Source organism: Toxorhynchites rutilus, chromosome 3 (genome assembly GCF_029784135.1).
Source record: "Toxorhynchites rutilus septentrionalis strain SRP chromosome 3, ASM2978413v1, whole genome shotgun sequence".
NCBI lineage: Eukaryota > Metazoa > Arthropoda > Insecta > Diptera > Culicidae > Toxorhynchites > Toxorhynchites rutilus.
This window is the reverse complement of record NC_073746.1, coordinates 89,095,643-89,117,894: the sequence shown is the minus strand read 5'-3', so window position 1 is coordinate 89,117,894 and position 22,252 is coordinate 89,095,643. Positions and strand designations below refer to the sequence as shown.

The 22,252-nt window shown below is 35.8% G+C and overlaps 1 protein-coding gene across 1 annotated transcript; it reads right to left on the bottom strand.

Annotated features, from left to right (window-relative positions):
- Positions 1 to 12,667: 12,667 nt before the first annotated feature.
- On the bottom strand, positions 12,668 to 13,911 carry LOC129778071 (uncharacterized). The gene is made up of 2 exons (XM_055784725.1): positions 13,124 to 13,911; positions 12,668 to 13,064 (listed from the first exon to the last, which is right to left on the bottom strand). Exons 1-2 carry the CDS (start codon positions 13,308 to 13,310, stop codon positions 12,793 to 12,795), a joined length of 459 nt encoding a protein of 152 aa, XP_055640700.1. The 5' UTR covers positions 13,311 to 13,911; the 3' UTR covers positions 12,668 to 12,792.
- Positions 13,912 to 22,252: the final 8,341 nt, after the last annotated feature.

Here is a 22,252-nt window from a genome sequence, read left to right as displayed (position 1 = left end):
GATGCCGAAGCAATTATGAATATTTCCCAGATAAATTTCGATTTAATATTACCTAGATTAATTTCGTTTATTTACATTGTGATGAGTGCCTTGTTGCTAATTTTTTGCCGGTTACCAGGGATGCCAGCCTTCCTGATTTTTCAAGATCTCCCATACCTTTGGTACGTTCTCTGATATACTGATAAACATTTAATTTTGCCAGATGTGATCCTGATTTTTCCTGATTTTTTGTGCTCTTTTCTTTATTAGAATGAAAATTATCCGTAAAAATATGCTGCGATCCCTAAGTTCTTACATATGTATAACGTAAATACTCCTGATACAAAACTGTACCTAACTTTTTTATCAATAGAGAGCATAAGTACATAGCCTCATCGCCCGATGGTGTCAGTATCGCAAGAGAGATTACTTATCGTGTAGTACATTCTCGTGAACGGCTACTGTCAAAATTTCAGCCGAATCGGACTAGTAGTTTCGTTTCGTTGGAGCATCGCTGGGAAAAGGAGATTTTGTTGAAAAATAAATCGCCACTTTTCCAAAATTTTTAATTTTTTTGTGGGCTAAGTACTTATCAGACTGACTTCGTACGTATCTTTCTACATTTCTTGTATTCATTATTAGTTCTGTGGCCATTTCCGCATTCAAAACATTTGATAAAAGAAAATCTTCTAAATTCAACTCTAGGTATTGCTTTGTGAAAAGTTGTTCAGTAAAAGTATTTCTTTTATGATTGCTGAAATGTTAAAGACACAAAAGTGAGTTAGAGAAACGTGGATCATAACTTGTTGAATTATAAAATTAATATCAATTGAAATATTTATTACTTTAGCTTTGAAGTTTATCGCATGCAAGCTAGAGTGCCAAAAATGATCATTTCGAATTTTCGAAGGGACTTCCTGCAAAATGTTGATTCCCACAAAAAATACCCTATACAAAATTTCAGCTTAATCGGACTATATTTAGTATTGTCGCAAAGACGTCAAAAATTGATTTTTTTTGAAACCCGTGAACACGATGCCAAATGTCGTCACTATCATCCACTATCATCTTGATTTTTTTTTGTCAAAAATCGACTTTCTGGAAGTTTTTTTTTATCTGTATTATAGTGACTTTCAACTCATTTGGCTGGTTCGTCCCTTTTTTTCCATTTTTGGAAGAATGTCGGGAGGTGAGAATTGAACTCGTGACCTTTAACGTGAGAGGCATGGATGTTACCACTACGCCAGATCGCCTCCACCAGACTTTCTGGAACTTATATGACAGACCTTCCTTAATGTCGGTGAAGATACCAATACCAAGATACCAATAACTTCTAGTTACAACTGACACCTTCTCCCAAGCATATTCTGAGGTGGTGGAGTCTTGGAACTGACCCATCTGATCATATGAATCATTTGAAATTTCAAGAAATTTACGAAAATGATCAAGTCCTATGGCAACTAGTTCTTGTAGTCGATGGAATGACAATTTTTTCATTTGAATAAGACACACGAGTCTTCCCATTTGGCATCGAACCGGTGGTAATCGGCTAAAATCATCGTTTTTGAATTCGCTTGAGTCGACTAATGAATTTGCTTCGGCGTCTAATGAGCCGCGGCTGAAATGTAAATCAGCTTACATCTCTGTACCAAATATTACATCGGCCAATGAAAAAATAATCAAAGAAAAAAAAATATATGTGAGAATTTGCGTTCGGTTGAGCAGCCTACAACATGCGATATGCAAAGATGTAAGCCTATAGTATTATCGGATCGACTGGTTGCCGACCAAATTTGGGCATAACTCCACCGGTTGATATTCTAACCACGTTAACTGAGGCAACTGAAGATACACTGTCCAATTACCTAGAATGCAGCTGGTGTACTCCATTTTGAAGCTGTCTTGGAGCATTACTAATAAAACCTGCAACTAGAAGTAAATACTAAGATTCATCGAAGGTTGATTAATTCGGATGAAACAAAATGCATTAACATTGAATAACACTCGAAATTAGGGATTTGTTACTAGTTTTTTTAGAATAAAGTTTCGTTTCCGTTTTTTAGTTCAATTTGTTTATAAAGTGTTCATAAAGTTATACAGCAGCAGAAATAATAGACTTCTACTAGACACCTCAGTCGACGAGTAAGATAAGTTGGAGTCGACCGTCGAGTTTAACTAGTCGAAGAAAGAAAGAAGTTGAACTTAAATTTCCGTTGGAAACTCGTGGAACTGCAAAAACAAGTTCGCGGAATCGACGCATCGAACCATGACACGAGACTCCCCTGAAATCACTTATTTTGTCATGCCAATCATGTGGACGAAGGAACGCTCCAAAAATGTCGCTACAAATTCCATCTACAAAACAATGTGAAATATGTTCAAAGATTAAAATTATGTATTTTTTAAATTTCTCCAATAATTTTTTATACTTTCTTTTAACTGAAGTATCTTTGTTTGTCCAATTTTAGTTAGTTGAACTGAATTGCTTGTTAGGCTACGGGATTCTTTCAGATATGACAGAGAATCCCGTCGTCTAATTCAAAAATAAAAAAAAATATTATTCCATGCTACAAAAAAAAAAAGTTGCCATAGGACTTGACCATTCTCGTAAATTTCTTGAATTTTCAAATGGTTCTTATGACCAGATGGGTCAGTTCCAAGACTCCTTCACCTCAGAATAATTTCGTAGGATGGCGTGCGTCTAATTCAAATAAAAAATTGACATTCTATCGGCTACAAAAAATAGTTACTATGGGACTTGACCATTCTCGTAATTTATTGAAATTTCAAATGGTTCATATGATCAGATGGGTCAGTTCCAAGACTCCGCCACCTCAGAATATTCTAGAAGTTATTGGTATATTGGTGTTGGTATCTTAACCTATCATATCAAATTATATTTTTGAAAGGTCCAAAAATATATGCTCAATTCTCATCAGAAACTCTTTTTACTCACTTCATATTGCTTTTTGCATCTCAGAAATATAAAAAATCTGTTAAACGAATATACAGTGGAATCGCTTTTTACGCGGGGGATATGCTCCGCGTAAACTAAAATCGCGTAAAAGAAAACCGCATAAATTCCCAAAATCCGCGTAAATTCCAAAAACCGCGTAAATTCCAAAATCCGCGTAAAAAAACCGGGTAGTTTTCCAAATTCGTGTAACAATCTAGCAAGCAGCGAATTATTAGTTTAAAATGCGACCCATATTCTACCAATTGATTTACTGATTTTTTTTGCATGCTACAATCATGATATCAGTATTTCCTTTTATTATTCAGCTACCAATCAGTGATACAATACAAACTTATTTGGTGAAAAGTCACATCAATTAGTATACAGCCGCGTAAAAAAACCGCATAAATTTCGAAATCCACGTGAAAAAAAACCACGTAAATTTCTAAATCCGCGTGAAGTTAAAGCGTGAAGCGTAAATCCCAAAAATCGCGTATAAAAGAACCATGTAAAAAGCAACTTCAATGTAGGTTTAGGAACAATTTGTCTTTTTACAAATGATGAACTTAACACTAGATTGCCCAAGGAAGTCATTTTGACGGCTTTTAAATTTCAATTAGAAAAACAAATATGTATATAATGCCGCATGTTTTGTAGAATATTGTGACTTTTTGTACAACATATAAACAAGTTTATTATAATTGCAGTCGCCTCCTCCTCTTTTATTTCCGATACATACATATGTGTTATACCTATATTGCCCAAGAGCAATCATTCTGACTGCTTGGGAATTTTAGATAATCAAATGACTCTCACTATTGAATTGAGTGATTTTCTTATATGAACAGTTCGGCTTTGTATTGAAATGGCAGTTTTCATCATTTTTCGATAACCATCACATGATACCATACAAATAACCAGTAAATTGTGGACTCGGGGGTATTTTTGATAAGTTTCAATTTCTGTAAACTAAAGTAGTACTTGTTGTTCGAATCTCTATGCAGCGATTCTTGTGCTAAAAAGTTGATTATTTTACGTCTATTGACCCATAAATTCAGGAAATGAATATGACATAGAACTGAATTATTGGAAAATCTGAGGAACATAAATAAAAATTGTTCCGATATATTATGCAACAAATTCTGAACCTCCATCTGGAAATGAAGCGGATTATATTCAAAGTGAAACACTTGATACTGAAGATAACGATGAATAGTCGATCACCAATGATGAACATGAAAGTGTCATCAATATGCTCAAAAAAGAGTGTAGGATACTAAGTAGTTAAGACTCTGAAGCAAAAACATCTAAAAACACCTTTCAGAGGACCGAAACCGATGGTATTGTGTTGTCAAAATTTGACGAAGTTGATATTGCTGGATGGCGACCATCTGTTTTCAAGAGTGTGAAAGGGCCGTCAGGCTGCGCAATAAAGAACATTATGTCAGATAATATTATCAGTGCATTCTCGTTGATAATATATAACAATATTATCAAACATATTAAAAAGTGAACAGCAGAAGAAGGCTGCCGAATTTTGAGGAACGATTGGACAACAGTAATACCGGAAATACATACATATATTGGGGTTTTATATGCTCGTGGAACTTTCAAGGCATAAAAAAAACTGCTACTTATTTCTACTTACCTAAGCAGGATCCCATATTTTAAAAAAAATTATGGCCATAGGAAAGTTCTAGCAAATCCTACGATTCATACGCTTTGACAAAATAAATAAAACAAAATAGACGCCTACAAACAAATAAATTTGCCTCATTTTCGGAAATATCATCGACTAAATAGAACAGTTAATGAACAATTATTTCCTTCATAGGCCAGGTGCAGGTTTACACTGTATGTGCCAAATAAACCGGAAAGAGTTCTTGTTTCAATTCGCAGAATAGTTTTTTATCGAATTCAAAGCAGCAAGAATGGGGGGGGGGTCTCCGTAACCACATTGGTTGCGCGTTCGCTTAGTAAGCGATCGATCGTGAGTTCAAAACTCAGGGCCCTCATTGACCATCTTTGTGTTGTTACAGAATAGCTACGTCCACGCAACAATCATCAGCGATGGAGATCGATCCACGGTCGAAATAAGATCGATTCATCCATACAACTGTTCTGCTCTGCCAGACACAACGGGCAACTGTTCTATAAATAACTCAACAATGATCAATCAACTGTCTCCGCTGCCCGGTGGTCCAATTGGATAATGGAAGAACAGAAAGAATACTCTTACGCCTAAATGGCTACTGTGTGAATGTACCATATGTAATGGTATAGAAGGAATACTGGCGAATGGCAACTGTGTAATGTGCTAATTATAGATATGATAACCATGTGACATGTACACGATTAAAGTTCGGCTCTGTTACAGCTAAAATGCTAATGAGCCTTAAAAAAAAGCAGCAATACAAAAAAAAATCATCTGAATATGAAGACGCACAAGGATCAACTGCAAAATTATCAGATGTAAACCATTCTAACAAATGCTAAATTAGTCAAATACGACTTTGCTGCAACTATAAAACAAAAATACAAATGCTAATGATACAAAATGTCAAAAGTACACTTGCGGAAGATTTACACATAAAAAGATTTCCACTCTCCTTTGTAAAAAAAATGTACAAAAAATAATGCATAATTTTTTTTCCAAGTGAATTTTTTTTTTCATTCTTGATATTTACTAATAACTTGTCATATAACTGTAAACAATATAAAAAGTATTGAAAATTAACTTAAAACCAATTTCTTTACATATTATGTATTCTTTCGCAAAGCAGCCATTTTGAGTGCTTTTGGGCAATCTAGGTATTTAAGTCTTTCTAGTGTTAAGGGTAAACTGACCAGACGTCCCGCTTTTCGCGGGACAGTCCCGCGTTTCAGCAAAGTGTCCCGCGTTAGATTACGTCCCGCGTTTGTCAAAACTTAGTTAGTCGCTAGTTCTAGATCGTTTTCTCTATGAGTCAAAATTATTTCGTGATCTGTGTGGGAATTGTAACCGATTGAAACGAATGTTCTGATTCAGTGTTCTGCTGGGCAGATCATGAAGAGCATGGAGTAATACTATTTCTCGTATTTTTTTCAGATGCTTTAACTCAACTACAAGGGTGTAATCGTTAAGAAATCATACGTCTGAAATCATCGCGACATCAATTTTTCAAATTTTTATCAAATATCATATGCACATTGCTCTGCATATTCGGCAGATAATATGAACACGAGCCTTGGCGGCCCTCTTAGGGAAGGCCAAGACGTCTATGACAAGCTTAAGGATCAACTTAAATACCGACAATAGTTGTAGGACGCGTTGCTTATATCTTCAGCAACACAATTCAGGCGACTGCGGGTCAACTTCCCGTAGATGTTGAAGGAATAATTATCAAGGTTTACAGTCATTTTAATATTTATACCATCAACGCTGAAAGATTTTCAAGAGGAAATAGAGGTGAAGTATACGAAAATTCTGGGTAATCGAGTTTTCAAAATATTTTAACCATTGAAATCCAATGTTTTGTCTATTGATAACAGCCCCAGAGTTCTATGAGACTTTTCCGAAGATGAACGATCTGAAATATGGTTGTTAGACTGCAGTTTTCCATACTGATGGATATTGAGAGTGGCAATATTACAATCAGTTGTAAGTTGCATCTGAAATTGACGATCTCTGGTTTAAGCACCGTGAAAGCGTAAGTAATCAGTTTGTACCATTAAATGTACAAAATGAACTGAAAGTTCTTGGGGAAAAATATATTTATACTGAAGGTTTCATGGAGCATTATTTGTCATGCCAAAAATTTCACGAATAAACGAGACTGGTTAAATTATTTTTGCATATTTGTACAGCTCATGTTTACATAACTTATATACACAACGTTGTTTTTTTTGTGTTGGTGTCCCGCGTTAGACCTCTGGTCATATGGTCACTTTAGTTAAGGGGGTAGTACACTAGAACACCTGAAAAAGTATCAGCTCTTCGCGAATTTTTTCAACGAGAAAAATAAATTACTATGATTAATCTGATATCACAGTTTCATCAGGTATATATTATTTAACAAAAAAAAAAAAAAAAAAAAAAAAATGGTGTCAATGGACTGTACCCTGAATAGCTGCAACCGGTTTGTTGAACCCTTAGAGTCAAAACTTTGTAAACTGGTGGGAGTTCTACCAGTTTTTCTAGTGGACCGATTTCAACCAATTTTTTACGTAATATTGAATATATTTCTGTCCTGTCATCGCACGTAGGATTTTTTCGGAATATTGATTTTTAACGAAATTGCGACATTTTTTTGTAAAAAAATGCGTTTTTACAGTTTGCAAAACATGGTTTCGAGAAACACGCGTTTTGAATTTAGAATACATTTATTTCGTTTGTTTTACATTGTATTTTCAGTCTTCAATCCCTGGACCATAAAACTGTCCTTCAACGCTTAAATTATCTTCCTGTCACTTTTTTGTTGCCAAATTTGACATGCGGGCTTCTCCAGCTTCTTTTGACATCCGCACATCTGCTCGTTCGATTCTTTCCTTATCCGATTTTCCGCAGAAATTGTTGCACTACGGTCCAATTTCAAGCTTAAGTCCTTACATTATCTCCAAAACGTCTTGTAGACGCAATCATTCTGACTGCGTCTGGAAATTGCAGGAAATATAGCAAACTTACAGGTTGCTATATTTCCTGCAATTTCCAAAACTTTTGACTTTTGGTTGCATGAATCAATATTGCAAATCCACCGAATTGCAAGCGAATCAAGTTGTTCGAATCTTTGATCAACAAATGCACATAGGGCCCATTCAAAAATCAATCTAGATATATCCATCCGTTATATTGTTTAATGTCTTTGGCAGTCAGTAGGATATCCATTCGCTTAAGCAACTGATGTATGCGCAAATATTTAGGTCCACTTATTGGCTTGTAACTTCGGAATGGAGCATCGGACAAACCTAGAACAAAAACTGCAGTAAACTAGACATCCCAGCGAAAATTTTAAGCGTAGAACTACGTTTTTCAGTAAGGGTACCAAATCAGAAACAGGTCACGTTTTTATGAAATAAAGTTAACGTTAATAACTATTTTCACTGTGAACAAATTCTCATTATTTGCATACCAATCGAATCGGAATTTCTCTAAGATTTGTTTGATATGCTATACATTACAATTCGCTAATCTCTGGGCGGTTTAAATTCATGAAAACTGGATTAATTTCCTTTTTCCCATACATTTGTTCTGCCGATTTGTGTGCTAACCCTACCCGTATTTCGAATGCTTATAACTCGAACATTTCTTATCAGTTTGGGAAGATGTTTGCATTAATTGATAGGAAATATTTCTACGCATCTATCATAATATATTATTTTTCATGAGATCAACAATTGAATTACTGTAAATTGTCGAGCGTTAGTTAAACGCCCTAACTGCCAAGTTTTGATTGACCCGATTTACGGTTTCCCCAACACAAAATTCAAAATCGATGTACCCGTGGAAATCCGCTCTGCGAATATATATGCAAATCGGGGTTATTTTTGTTCTCGCCGAGCTGTGTTTCCTTAACACTTCTAAAACAATGTGCCTGGGGGAATCCGCTTTGTCAAAACATGCGAGTTGGGGGTATTTTTCTCACTGATCTGTGTTTCCCTAACACGGACTTCAAAATAAATGTGCCTGGGGGAATCCGCTTTGGCAAATACATGCAAGTCGGGGGTATTTTTGACGTAGAACTACGTCTTTCAGGAAGGGTGCCAAATCAGAAAACAGGTCACGTTTTTGTGAAATAAAGTTAACGTTAATAACTATTTTCACAGCGAACAAATTCTGATACTTTGCACACCAATGGGATCGGAAATTGTCTAAGATTCTTTAGATATACTATACAGTACAATCCACTAATGCCTAAACAGTTTAAATTAATTAAGACTGGAAGCATTCTCATTTTCTATATATCTGTTCTGCCGATTTGTGTTCATTCCCGAACAGAGCTGTCAATAACGAGCAACTGATACATTCGTTTCTGCCCGTTTCCAACATATTTGGTTTAAATAAGCCATCCGCGATTTGAAGCCACACCATTTCTCGTCTGGTGGTCTTCGAAGCAACATGGTTGACGCAGAGCGTCGAGCGGGAGAGGATTGTTTTTCTTGACAGGTGAAGGAGAAGTATGGAAAAGAGTTTCTTTCCACAAGGGTCCTTCCTAGGGCTAGAGGCGGAAACCAAAAATAGAATAGAATGAAAACACAGATGCGAGTGAGCTAGCATAACACAACAAGCGGATATCATTCATGCCTAATGCTGATTTCACACACATACACACACAGCTCGATACAAGGAGAGGAACCCATCTGTATCGAGGTGTGCTACGACAAAGAAGAACAGCATACGAGAATTTTCTGTGCTAGTGCGGAAATGGAAGAGTATACATAATTTTGGAATATAGATATACACTACATTCATTCAGATAAACGTATATTTCTTGAAAGTATGCTTTCAAATTCCAGCAGGGTAACCTTACTGTTGCATGTTGTGGCGTTCGATAACATCTCAAGCGAAATGTAGGAGCAAAAATGTTTATAGTTTGTGATCGATATCAGAGCAGAAAGGAGAAAGTCTGATGCGAATTGAACCAAATAAACGAGAAATGATGATAGCTTTCGACTCTACTCGGCTCTTTCGAGTCTACTGAAGTAATAAAAAATTAAATAGCTAAAAAGATATTACAAAAATTTCGATGCATTCTAAGATATCCGAAATGATGAACAAGTGGATTGAATAACATAGTTCCGTAGTTCTACGTCGAACACTGCGGTCGTGTCCTAGATACAACCCATTACAATTTTTGGTGTTGAGTACGTTGTGCAGACAGGAATATGATTCCCTAAAACGTACTTTTAAACTGAGAAGCCTGAGAAAATCGTCATTTCAGATACTAGAGGTGAATGAACTTTCGCGGTTCGATTGACATTTCTTCCGTTCACATATTTTGGTAGTCCTAGGCATAATATCAAACATAAAAGGACGTTCATCAAATTTATTTGTAACGTAGAACATAATCTATTAGAAAAAATTCGATGCATTCCAAAATAATATTCGAAGGGGTCAACAAGTGGATTGCATAATGTAATTGCGTAGTTCTACGTCGAAAATATGTGGTCGTGTCCTAGATACAACCCCTTTCATTTTTTTTTTATTTTTCAAGTTTTCATAGTGTACTACCCCCTTAAGGTGATATGTTGATTCAATTTCGAACACATTTTTATGATCCGACCAAAAGCAGTCTGAATTCTCTACCTTTGGATTATTTTTTGTACTCTAACAGAGCTGCACACAGGACGATAATCAGTTTTTAAATTCCATTTCGCTTCACATAACCAAATCGCCAACTTTGTGACACTTTCTCTTTTTTTTTATCCCATTTATTTATTTGAGGCTCATTAGCATTTTAGCTGTAACAGAGCCGAATTTGAATCGTGTACATGTCACATGATTATCATATCTATAATTAGCACATTACACACAGTTGCCATTCGCCAGTATTCCTTCTATACCATTACATATGGTACATTCACACAACAGCCATTTAGGCGTAAGAGTTTTCTATCTGTTCATTGATCATTGTTGAGTTATTTATAGAACAGCAGCCCGATGTGTCTTGCAGAGCAGAGCAGTTGTATGGATGAATCGATCTTATTTCGACCGTGGATCGATCTCCATCGCTGATGATTGTTGCGTGGACGTAGCTATTCTGTAACAACACAAAGATGGTCAATGAGGGCCCTGAGTTTTGAACTCACGATCGATCGCTTACTAAGCGAACGCGCAACCATTGTGGCTACGGAGACCCCCCTCGACACTTTCTCTTTGAAATTACTAAAAATTTATCCAAGTGGTTCAGGACCACTCTTATCTATATACCAAAATTATACGTAACCAAAAAAAAAAATTAAAAATAATACACCAGATAACTAGCAAATTAATAAAATACATCATAAGAATTCCACTTTACTAACTAAATTCGTACTATCGATTTGATGACGAGTCGATTTAGTTCAGTCAAGGAAATACAAAAAAAATATGGTTCTGAATCTTTTCTATTTTCCGAGAAATCCCGATATCGCTCACATGTTATTTCACTTGTGATGACTCTGTTGTTCCGCTGTCATCTCCCTTTCCACACGATTTCCGCCAATAATTACAATCCAGAGAAGCAACGTCAAAGTTCAGTTCATATCGGAACCATACGATGCCATGCCTGGCTCCGCCCGGCCATTGTACTGTGAATTATAGATGATGTGATAAACTGAGCGAAGAAGATAAAATGTCGCCAGATACGAATTGTGATTCAGAGAAAGTCGCCAGAAACTGTTCCGTTCAAGTATAGATCCAGCTAGCGAAAAACAATTTTGTATCATGCCGTTAAATTGATAACATCAGGAGAAAAACTCTCTTCCACTTGGAGATGCTATGCTCGCACACTCATCTCGCCTTTTATTACCCTCAGCCTTCAGCCCGGCGCCCCGTTCTGACCCGATTCGATCCCCCTTAGTTGCTTTGTACCGTTTTCCTACATTTTCTCCCCCCCCCCCCTAAACTATCTTGCTTGCTTGTTTGCCAGCAAAATGGCAATTTCTTTCAGATTAATCGTTTTATGACACTTTTCTAATTAGACCCGACAAGAACTGTCGAGAATTACGACGATTCTCTGCAGCTTCTCAGCGATGAGAAGGGCGGGAACCGATCGAAAGGGAGAAAATAATTCGGCTGTCTGTTTTTTTTTAACCCATTAACGACCAAGCTGTAAAAATTATTTTTTTGACGAAAGCCATTGGTGTAATTTGGATTATTGACGCTGAAGGAACTTCAGTGTTCAAGAATAATTTTTTTCCCATCTTCCATTTTCCGGGAAATGACTGTTCGAAAAATTGAACATTGGCCGAAACCCGCAATTTTTTTGCAAGTACAAACATACTGCGAACTAAAAGTCACTTCAATTATCAAATATACGGTTTTCATAAATGCATCAATTTTGAATTCTGGGAAGAACAAGAACAGGAGAAAGGAGGTCTCTAAGCTTAAACCCAAAATAATCCACCTAAGGTGAGATGTGGCATTTCTTATTTTACGTAATTTTAACTTATTACTGGCAGGCTTTTTCTTTCGAACGATAGCATATGCTGTTATTTTTATTGTTAACTGTGGAGAAATGTCAATGCTCAAAAATTAGTCTCCCCAATTATCCACTTCCCGGAAAAATCAAACATTTTCCAAAACCTGCAAGGTGCCAGAGTACTGCGAAAAAACAATTGCATAGGAGGTTATTATTCGGTCCGGCGGAAGAATATTCACACAAACAATCTCACCAATCACCTAAGGTTATTACGGACAAAAATCATACAAATTTCAATAATATTTGCTAAGTTAATCGATATTTGCAAACATTCACAATTGAAAATGCAAGAATAAATGAAAAACCTTCCGTCTTCTAAAGTAAACAAATCAAAATGCGCAGCGGAGGTTAGATGTGTTGGTGTTGGAAAAAAAAATTTTCGTTATGGCCAACGTTCGATTTTTCGAACACTCAATTTCCCCGGCTGTAATTTTCCTGTAGGAGGCACAATCGAATGATTTTCGCTCTATATCATTGGGTTTTTTGATGAAAATTGAAAACACCTTCCAAACATACTTGCTTTAAATCGAATTTGTTACCCAATAAAGTTACTCGAAATTTAATGAAATCGATATAAGTGGTAGCTAATAAATTAAGCTATATTTTGGTGCAAAAATATTACCATATGGTTCCTTTCCAAAGACGTGAAAAATTATCAAAGTTTCTGTTCGATTTTTCGAACGCTTGGCCTAAAATGGGTTAACTTTTCACCACTTTGGCATCTATCTTGAAGCACAGAGCCACTCCCGCGTCGGAGTGCAGCTGGAACTCGATGTTAACCTTCACGTTTGTGATGGGTGATTCGATGAGGATATCGCCGGCCGCTTCGACTCGTTGATTCGCATCCAGCGGACATTTGGCGTTTGTTAGCTTATTGCATCCATCCCGATGTTCCTCGGGTAGTTCGTATCCGATGACCAGTCCTGCCACCCGTGGGATCACTTTCGCGGTGAGGGTTTTAGTTGCGACAGCTGCAATGTGAGGTGGACCATGTAGTGTAAGGAATTGGCATTTTTCGTTGCATACATACGATTTACGAATTCCGCTAGAAATTTCAAATTTTTCCCATTAACAATAGTGCAGGGTGCCTTTTCGCAACCCTCTATAATTAGGTTGGTAGGAATGACTCCTGATTTGCAGCTTTGAACGGGCAACTGACCCATCACCATCGGTAGCATCAAGCAAGCGGTAGTCAGCAACACTTTCATCGCCATCATGTTTCGCTACCTACAATTTCCCGCAACAGAAAAAAGGGAAAACAAGGAAAAGCACGTTTTCTCACACTGCACCCTCTAAGCTCCGCTCTTCGCTTCGTAGAACCAAGAAATAAACTGATTCAGCTACCCGTCCAGTTTGCTTCTTTTATCTTTCGAACGTGTGTGAGCGTTTTTCTTCCCCCCGTTCAAACTTGATTGGGAAAAAAGTTCGACCGCAGCGCAAATTAGCTGTGCTCTACGCGTGTTCCTTATCAGTATCCCACACTTAATTGAGCGCCACTCCGCCCGAAAACCACTTTCGAGCAGCAAAACAAGAAAGTAGTCACTTCTACTCCCGTTCCAACGGGGGAGGGGAAGGAGTCCCGCAAAAAAAAATAAGTTGTTTATTAGTTTTCCCTACTTCTGAGCAATAAACAAGTTGTTCTTGTTGCAGAGAGCGCGCGTCGAGCGGGGGAATCAAAACCAAGAGGCGGGGAAGGTCCTTCTCCCTCCCACCCGAAATTTCACACAAACGGCCACAAAGCCTTCACGCAAACCTTTTGCTTCTTGCTACTGTTGGTTGACGAGAGATTGGTAAATGCTTAGATGGCCTTCCGACGAGAAATTGTGGAGAAATAGCGATTTAACTCGATTTTATTATGCCGTAAAAGCGAACTTTTGGAATGAATCAGTGTTTTCTTTCATTTTGCTGCGAATCGTTTGATGGAAGATGACAGTTCAATTGTGGAGCAATGAGTAAACAGGTGATAAAAGTACCGTTTTTTTGTTTGGCTGTTGATCTATTGGCTCGATTGACTACACTCGAGAAGCTGATAGCAATGTTTGAATGGGTTAGTCATACGTGGATCTGATAAGAAGAGCACATTTAGATTATTTGTGATGCGTTTCGTTTCACCATTTGGATTCACTTCTGCGACGATATGAGTTTGAAGAGCAAATATTCACTGTTTTCTATTGCTAAATCTGAACATAGTATTACGTAGTAAAAACCTTTCGACATTATTCCATGTTGCCAGTGCTGTAACATATTCAGGAATTCATTTCACAGAACGAGATTCTGTAACAAAATCTGCACCGTTCAAACCATTTTTTATATTAAAAATCTGTTTTATTAATCTGAAAATTGTTATTCAAGCTTGATACTCATTTTTTTATCATTCGTTTAATGTTTGACTAGCTGACCCGGCAAACTTCGTCCCGCCCAAAATTTGTTTCTTGTTATCAATACCTACAAACATTCACGTTTTCTTACTATGAGCAAGTTCATGGGTCCAATCGCAGAACTGTTCATTGATTGATCTTATAATCGACCCCGTTGAATTTACCTTTTACTACAAAATTCCTAGTGCTTCTACCAAAACTCATCATTGTAATATCAGATTATTTTCAGACACAAATCTCGCTCAAGATTTTTCCACCACTTGCCAATAACATGTTTCTCCGTTACATGGAATAAATGTTTGATACAGAAAATATGATAGACATACCCCCCCCCCCTCTTCTCCCCTTAGAGAGGGGAGAGAAGTGTCTATTCACCACAGAAACATTTCGTGCCCCCTAAAATTTTCACATGCCAAATTTGACTCCATTTGCTTGATTAGCTTTCGAGTTATGTAGAAACTTGTTTTTCGTTTATATGACAGTCCACCCTAAGAGAAGGGGGAGGAGTGTCGAACCACCATAGAATCATTTATTGCATCCTAAAACCTCCACATGCCAAATTTGGTTTCGTTTGCTTGATTAGTTCTCGAGTTATGCAGAAATTTGTGTTCCATTTGGATGGGAGCCCCCCACCCTCCTTAGAGAGGGGGAAGGAGTGTCGAACCACCTTAGAGATGTTTCTTCCCCATAAAAACTCAACATGCCAAATTTAGTTCCGTTTGCTTGATTAGTTTTTTGAATTATGCGTAAATGTATGCTTCATTTGTATGGCACACATAATCCACCACCAATAAGCAGAGCAGAGCAGTTGTATGGATGAATCGATCTTATTTCGACCGTGGATCGATTTCCATCGCTGATGATGGTTGCGTGGACGTAGTTATTCTATAACAACACAAAGATGGTCAATTGAGGGCCCTGAGTTTGAACTCACGATCGATCGCTTGGTAAGCGAACGCGTAACCGAGTGGCTACGAAGACCCCCTTTAATAACTATGTTTTTGTTATTATTGATTATATTTGTTTTTTTATAGTTTTCATGGTCTCATGGTTTTTCTGGAAAGTTGAGAATTTTTCACATAACATATGTCGATACCAGGGAGGCGTTTTTTCGTTTTTGAGTTATGATTTTTCAAATTTAACCGATGGTCCGAAAAATATTTTTTTCCACTACAAAAAATCATAACTTTTGATTCACTCGACCGATTCGATTGATCAACATATCAAATTAAAGTCAATGAGCTAGTCTTGTTTGAAAAAAAAAATTACGCTCGGAATTCTATTTTGTAATTATTGATTATATTTGTTTTTTATAGCTTACATCGTTTCGGGACCAAGTGCGCCATATTTTTTCATATTTTTTCCTGAAAGCTGAGGTTCTTTCACATAATATATCCAAATACCAGAGTGGTATAATTTTTCTTTTTTATGTTATGATTTTTCAAAGTTAACATGTTTTCAGTTTTCGTTCAATATTTCTATGCGACTAGACTGGATGTATGTGACTATAATCCAATTAAATGGCAAGTGTGTTATTTAAAAAAAAAAAATTAAAAAGCTAGTAAGCTTTAATTTGATATATCGATCATCTGAATCGGTCCAGTAGTTCATAAGTAATAAATTTTTGAAAAAAAAATCATTTTTGGATAAAAAGGGAAAGTGATTCTTCGGACCATCGGTTAACTTTGAAAAATCATAACTCAAAAACGAAAAAAAATGCCTCCCTGGTTTCGACATATGTTATGTGAAAAATTCTCAGCTTTCCAAAAAAATATATAAAAAAATATAGCACCTCTGGCCCCGAGACCATGAAAACTATAAAAAACAAATACAATCAATAATAACGAAAACATAGGGAATCTGTTCTGTCTGCGATTAGGACGATTTTTAGCGGCCCCGAAAAAAAACATAAAAAAATTTCCTTCGGTTTGCCAATATTAGTCGTCTGCCCAAACATTATCAAGCTTCGGAAACGAAAACATAGTTTCTGTAACTGTAGTATTCTTCCAAAAACGACCAGCTAATTGGCTTTAATTTGATATGTCGAACATCTTAATTGGTTCAGTGGTTCGAAAGTTATAAATTTTTGAAAAAAGTAATTTTTGGCAAAAATGCAAAAAAATTGATTTTTCGGATCACCCTAGAATGGAAATGGTCACCCTAACAAAAAACTAAAAAAACGGGTCTAATAATTTGCGATGAAAAACAAAACTACCACCTTTGACGAAAATCTGAGAACCACTATATTGGTTTGGCATGGAATGGCTGTATATTAGGGTGCCAATGAAAAGGGTCATCTCGAGTTTCAAAAAGTTACCCCATAAAAAATGTTCACCACCTCGAAAAAACACCCTATGCAATATATCAGCTCAATCGGATTCAAGGGAGAGTGGCGCAAAGCGGTCAAAGCTTGAGATTTTTGAGAATCGAAAAATCACCCAAGGGGAGAGTAAAGGAAATCGGGGTTTTCCAAAAAAAAATTTTGAAGCCAAATGCCTTGAAATGGCATAACACGTCGAGATCTAGAGTCATCCCGAAAAAAATTTTTTTTTCAAAAATCGGCACTCTGGGACTTAGTTTTTTTTTTCGGTATGCAAAACGAAAAGCATGGTTTAGGATGCCAATAAAAATATTTATCTCGATTTTTCATTCGGCACTTGCTACGCAATGTTGATTTGCACAATAATATACCCTATGCAAAATATTAACTCATTCGAACTTCATTTACTAGTGTCACAAACGTTAAAAATTGAGTTTTTTTGAAAAACGAAAAATCACCAAAAATCGAGGTTTGCGGCACTCTCCCTTAAGTCCGATTGAGCTGAAATTTGGTATAGGTTGTTTTTTAGAGGGGGTCAACATTTTTTATAGGGTAACTTTTTGAAATTTTAGGGTCGATTTTTTCCTATACATTCATTGGCACCATACTGTATATATATATATATATATATATATAAAAATATTTATCTCGATTTTTCATTCGGCACTTGCTACGCAATGTTGATTTGCACAATAATATACCCTATGCAAAATATTAACTCATTCGAACTTCATTTACTAGTGTCACAAACGTTAAAAATTGAGTTTTTTTGAAAAACGAAAAATCACCAAAAATCGAGGTTTGCGGCACTCTCCCTTAAGTCCGATTGAGCTGAAATTTGGTATAGGTTGTTTTTTAGAGGGGGTCAACATTTTTTATAGGGTAACTTTTTGAAATTTTAGGGTCGATTTTTTCCTATACATTCATTGGCACCATACTGTATATATATATATATATATATATATATATATATATATATATATATATATATATATATATATATATATATATATATATATATATATATATATATATATATATATATATATATATATATATATATATATATATATATATATATATATATATATATATTTGCTTTGTTGTTGTTTAAATCTGGAAAAATACGATCAATGGTTGCCGAGGAGTGAAACTTAGTTAAATTATTAAAAAGATGCATTTAAATGCCGGAAATGGTAGTAAACACATTCTTTCCAGGTATCAGACTGTTGTTCACCCATCCTGAACATTTGCGTTTTCTTTAAAAGTGGGCACGGGGGGCATGAAATTCGTTCTCCAAGTGTGGTAAATTCTTGTCGTTGATTTCTGGGGAGCAGCCTTGAGGGTCAGATAATTTGAATCGAATCTCTTCTTATATGCTTGATCAGGTCCAAAACTACGAATGGCATTCTTGAAAATTGTCTACCTTTCACCAAATATTATTTTCATCATTTTTTTTTCTATTTGCTAACATAAACATTCTTACTGTTTTCGAAATGAATTTCAAACTCAGCTGCATTGCGTATTCACGCGTATTCTAGAGCTTGCCACTTTGAATGCATTCAAAGCGTGTTATTTGGCATAGAAATCTCAACTAAGTACTGATAAAACAAACATGACGCAAGTAATACTACGTTGAGACGGCGAAGTTCTTCTAGGAACGTTAGTGCCATTTAAGAAGAAATAGAGGCATTTGCATTGAATATTTTTCCTACGTCAGAATCATCGAAGATATCTGTAAGAATAATTAGATACAAGTCTTTCAGCTTTTCATGTAGCATTTTGAATTCAGAGTTATAAACGATTCGTTTTGTTGATAGAGGACAAAAAATACACCCAAAAAGCAACATAAATTAGTAATTACATTTTTGAGGATTGTTAGTACTCAGCAAGCAATGTGATGTGCTCGTTACATCTATACTAAAACTTTCAACGCGAATATTTTCAACTGATACTTTTGAGGAAATTCGACCTTACGAGACTGGTCAATTATCATATTATCGACACTTCTATCATAGATACGTTTAGTTCTGTTTTCATTCGTTCAAAGGGGTGGATTTTCGAAGATTTCTGGTAACAAAAGAAAAAAAAACATTAAAAAAACGGTGTTTTTTAACACTGAAAAAAAAATTGTACCTGTCTGTACTTTATGACAAAAATCTGTGATCTGTACCGTATCGACAACACTGGTGCCACCCTCTTCATCTAGAGCGGCCAAACTTTGACAAGACTGCATATAATATGTGACTAACGAGTGGAGAACTCTCCTCATTGATAGAAACCGATATGATAGCCATCCAGAACATGATAATGCCGACAAGAAACTGCAGGCGGTACTTCTGGCGTTAAAACGTCGATGACATTTGCCAAATGTGCCATCAACCAGGTGGAATCCAATATGGTTTATTGGAAGAAAACGTGCCCAACTACCGGTACCTGCCTGCAGCTGTCCTGGAAAAAGACAGTTTCAAGCTGTACTGTGATCGCACTGACCGACCTCTCGATCCACCACAACCCTCCGGATATTACGATATACGACAAGAGAGACTAACAAGTCACCATCAACAATGCCGCAATTCCACCGAACCAAAATCTGGAGGAGACCCACGGTCGCAAAAAATTTTCAAGTAACGATCATTGGCTGTGGAACTCAAGGATCTGTGGGGGCTAGCTGAGATCCCTAATAATTGTTCCAGTCATCCTCTTTGGGACTGTAATAAGAAACTTCTGGAAGCGCTCAATGTGTTGAATATTGAGGAGGAATTGGTCGAAACCCGAAAACCGATACCCCCATTGCTTTAGATAATCAATCAATCAAGACAAGAGACAAATAAACTTTATTGTTTTTCAGGCCTTTGTAATAGAAAAAATACAGATATTTTTTTAAGTTTTAAAAAATGTGAAAAAAGATGAAATAATTTTTTAGACCAAATTTTACTACGGCAACCCACCTGGAAACTAGGAACATGTACGTCAACGCTAAGAATGCAACATTTATTCTGAGATTTATGATGATACTGATGAGCTTAGACCTTTCAATACTGATCTCTGATCTCTGATCTCTGTAGTTGGATTCTTTTGACCCGTTAAATAAATATCATCAAAGAAAACAGCTACATTAAGAATACATTTCAGTACTTGTTTTAATAATCTCTACGGAATGGCAGGCACAAAAGCAATCCCGTACAGCCTGAAGCCTGGGGAAAATCGGCATTGCAAAATCATGCAAGCCGAGGGCATTTCTGTATGCATATATGCAGACCAAAATGTGTTTCCCTAGAACGGACTGCTAAATCCAGAAGCCTGACGAAATCGTCACTAACGATACATGCAAGTCCGCCAGAATGTGTTTCGCTAACACTTAATTCGAGAAAGCAAAATGGGATTCTCAAGATCGTGAGTCAGCAATAAGATTTTCAAATTGTCCTTTTTCAAGGCAAGGCTATAGGCGAATAACTCGAAAAAAAAATTAAAGGCTTTCGATAATATATCATCATCACCCAAACACCCCCGTCAATGAACGTTTTGGGACATTTAGATACAAAGCCTCAATAAAACAAATCAGGAAGGAGAAGAAGTCGAAAGTAAGCGAGAAATAATTGAGAATTGGTTATACGTTCATTAGAGTGCCAACGAAATTGGCCATCTCGAATTTTGAAAGGGAACTTGACTAAAAATGTTGATTCCCACGAAAAACTACCCTTTGCAAAATATCAGCTCAATCGGACTTCATTAACGGCTGTGCAACAGCTTTTTCGAAAAATCGCCCAAGGGGGGAATGAAGGAAATCGTGGTTTTTAAAAAGAATGTTGCTGCCAAATGTCATAAAAATGCATGAAACGTCGAGATCTACTGTCATCTCGAAATACGAGGCAAAACGTATGGTTGAGGGTGCCAATGAAAATTGCCATATCGGTTTTTCATACGGGACTTCCTGCGAAATGTCGATTTGCACGATAAAATAACCTGTGCAAAATATTAGCTCATTCGGACTTTCGCAGATCTCAAAATTTAAGTTGTCTGAAAATCGAAAAATTGCCCAAGAGGCCCAATTCTCGCGGTTGACACGCTCTTGACGAGGTTTATAAATATAAAATGATAGCAGAGCATGTGAATCGCGATAATTTATTCAAACCAATGTTACAAATTATACATTATTAGTAATTTTTCGAAGAAAAATATGAAAAAGTTGTTGTTTGAAAAACTTTTTCCCTGTAAAAGTGCCCATCTTCCGATGCATGGGTGACTTGTTGGAAATTGTATGGGCTATACATAATATTTTTTTCAGGATTCTATAAAGAACATATTTTGTAGAAAAACGAATTTTAATTTTCAAAATATTTTTTTTTCAAATTTATTTGATATTTTTTCAGAAAAAGTTGAATAATTTCCTACATTTCATTCTTTGATTCAAATTGTGTAGGTCTGATAGATTTTTGTGGGATTTTTTTTTTATATATATATAGAGTTTTTTTTTTAAATTTTCACCGAAAAATCTTAATTTACAAATTTGAGGATCTACAAAATATTGGTTAAAGAATAAAATGTAGGAAATTGTTTAGGTTTTCATTAAAAAATGTTAAAAAAAAATTGAAAACAAAACATTGGAAAAAAATATTTTGGAAATTAAAATTCATTTTTCTCGAAAACGTCAAAACAAAAATATGCCTTATATTCCAGAAACTATAAAAGATAGAAAGTTGACGTCTTCGACAAAAGTTCACAGAAAAACTTTCTCCCTGTGACCATCTCCCGATGTATGGAGGAATTGTTGGAAATTAAACAGGCTACTCATACAATCTTTTTGAGAATTTAAAAAACACGTTTTTGAGAAAAATGAGTTAAATTTTTTATAATAATGTTCTTTAGCGATTTTTAATTTTTTTTTTGCATTTTTTTATGAAAATTTAAACAATTTTCTACATTCCATTATTTACCCAGCATTTTGTAGTTATCATAGTTTTGAAATTATATATTTTTGTGTTTGATTGAAAATGATTAAAATGATTGAAAAATAAAGTAAACAAAGTTGAACCATCCAAATGAGTTGAAAGTCACTATAAAACAGATAAAAAAAAGTAAACAAATAGTTTTTTTTTTTCCTAAGACGAGTTGGCATGAAATTCGTCACTTGCGAGGAAAATAGGATTTTGTTTTCGTGATTATTGATTGTATTAAGCTGACAATTTTTTACATAACATATCCAAAAATCCGAGAGGATATGTTATGTTAATTCTTTTTTCTTGAATTATGATTTTTCAAAGTTAACTTGTTTTCAGTCTTAGTTCCTTGCGACTAGACTAGATCTATGCGACTAGAATCCAATTTTGAAAATATTTTTCCAATAAAGACTAGCTCATTGACTTTAATTTTATGTGTCGATTATCAGAATGGGCCCAGTATCTCAAAAGTTTGAAAATTTTTTGAAAAAAAGTCATTTTCGAAAAAAACAGGAGAAAAA

Bases quoted from the DNA above. Each gene is read 5' to 3' on its own strand.
- LOC129778071 (XM_055784725.1), bottom strand. From the start codon at position 13,310: ATGATGGCGATGAAAGTGTTGCTGACTACCGCTTGCTTGATGCTACCG. The intron at 13,065-13,123 runs GTATGTATGCAA...CTCACATTGCAG, and splicing joins TCTAGCGGAATTCGTAAATC to CTGTCGCAACTAAAACCCTC.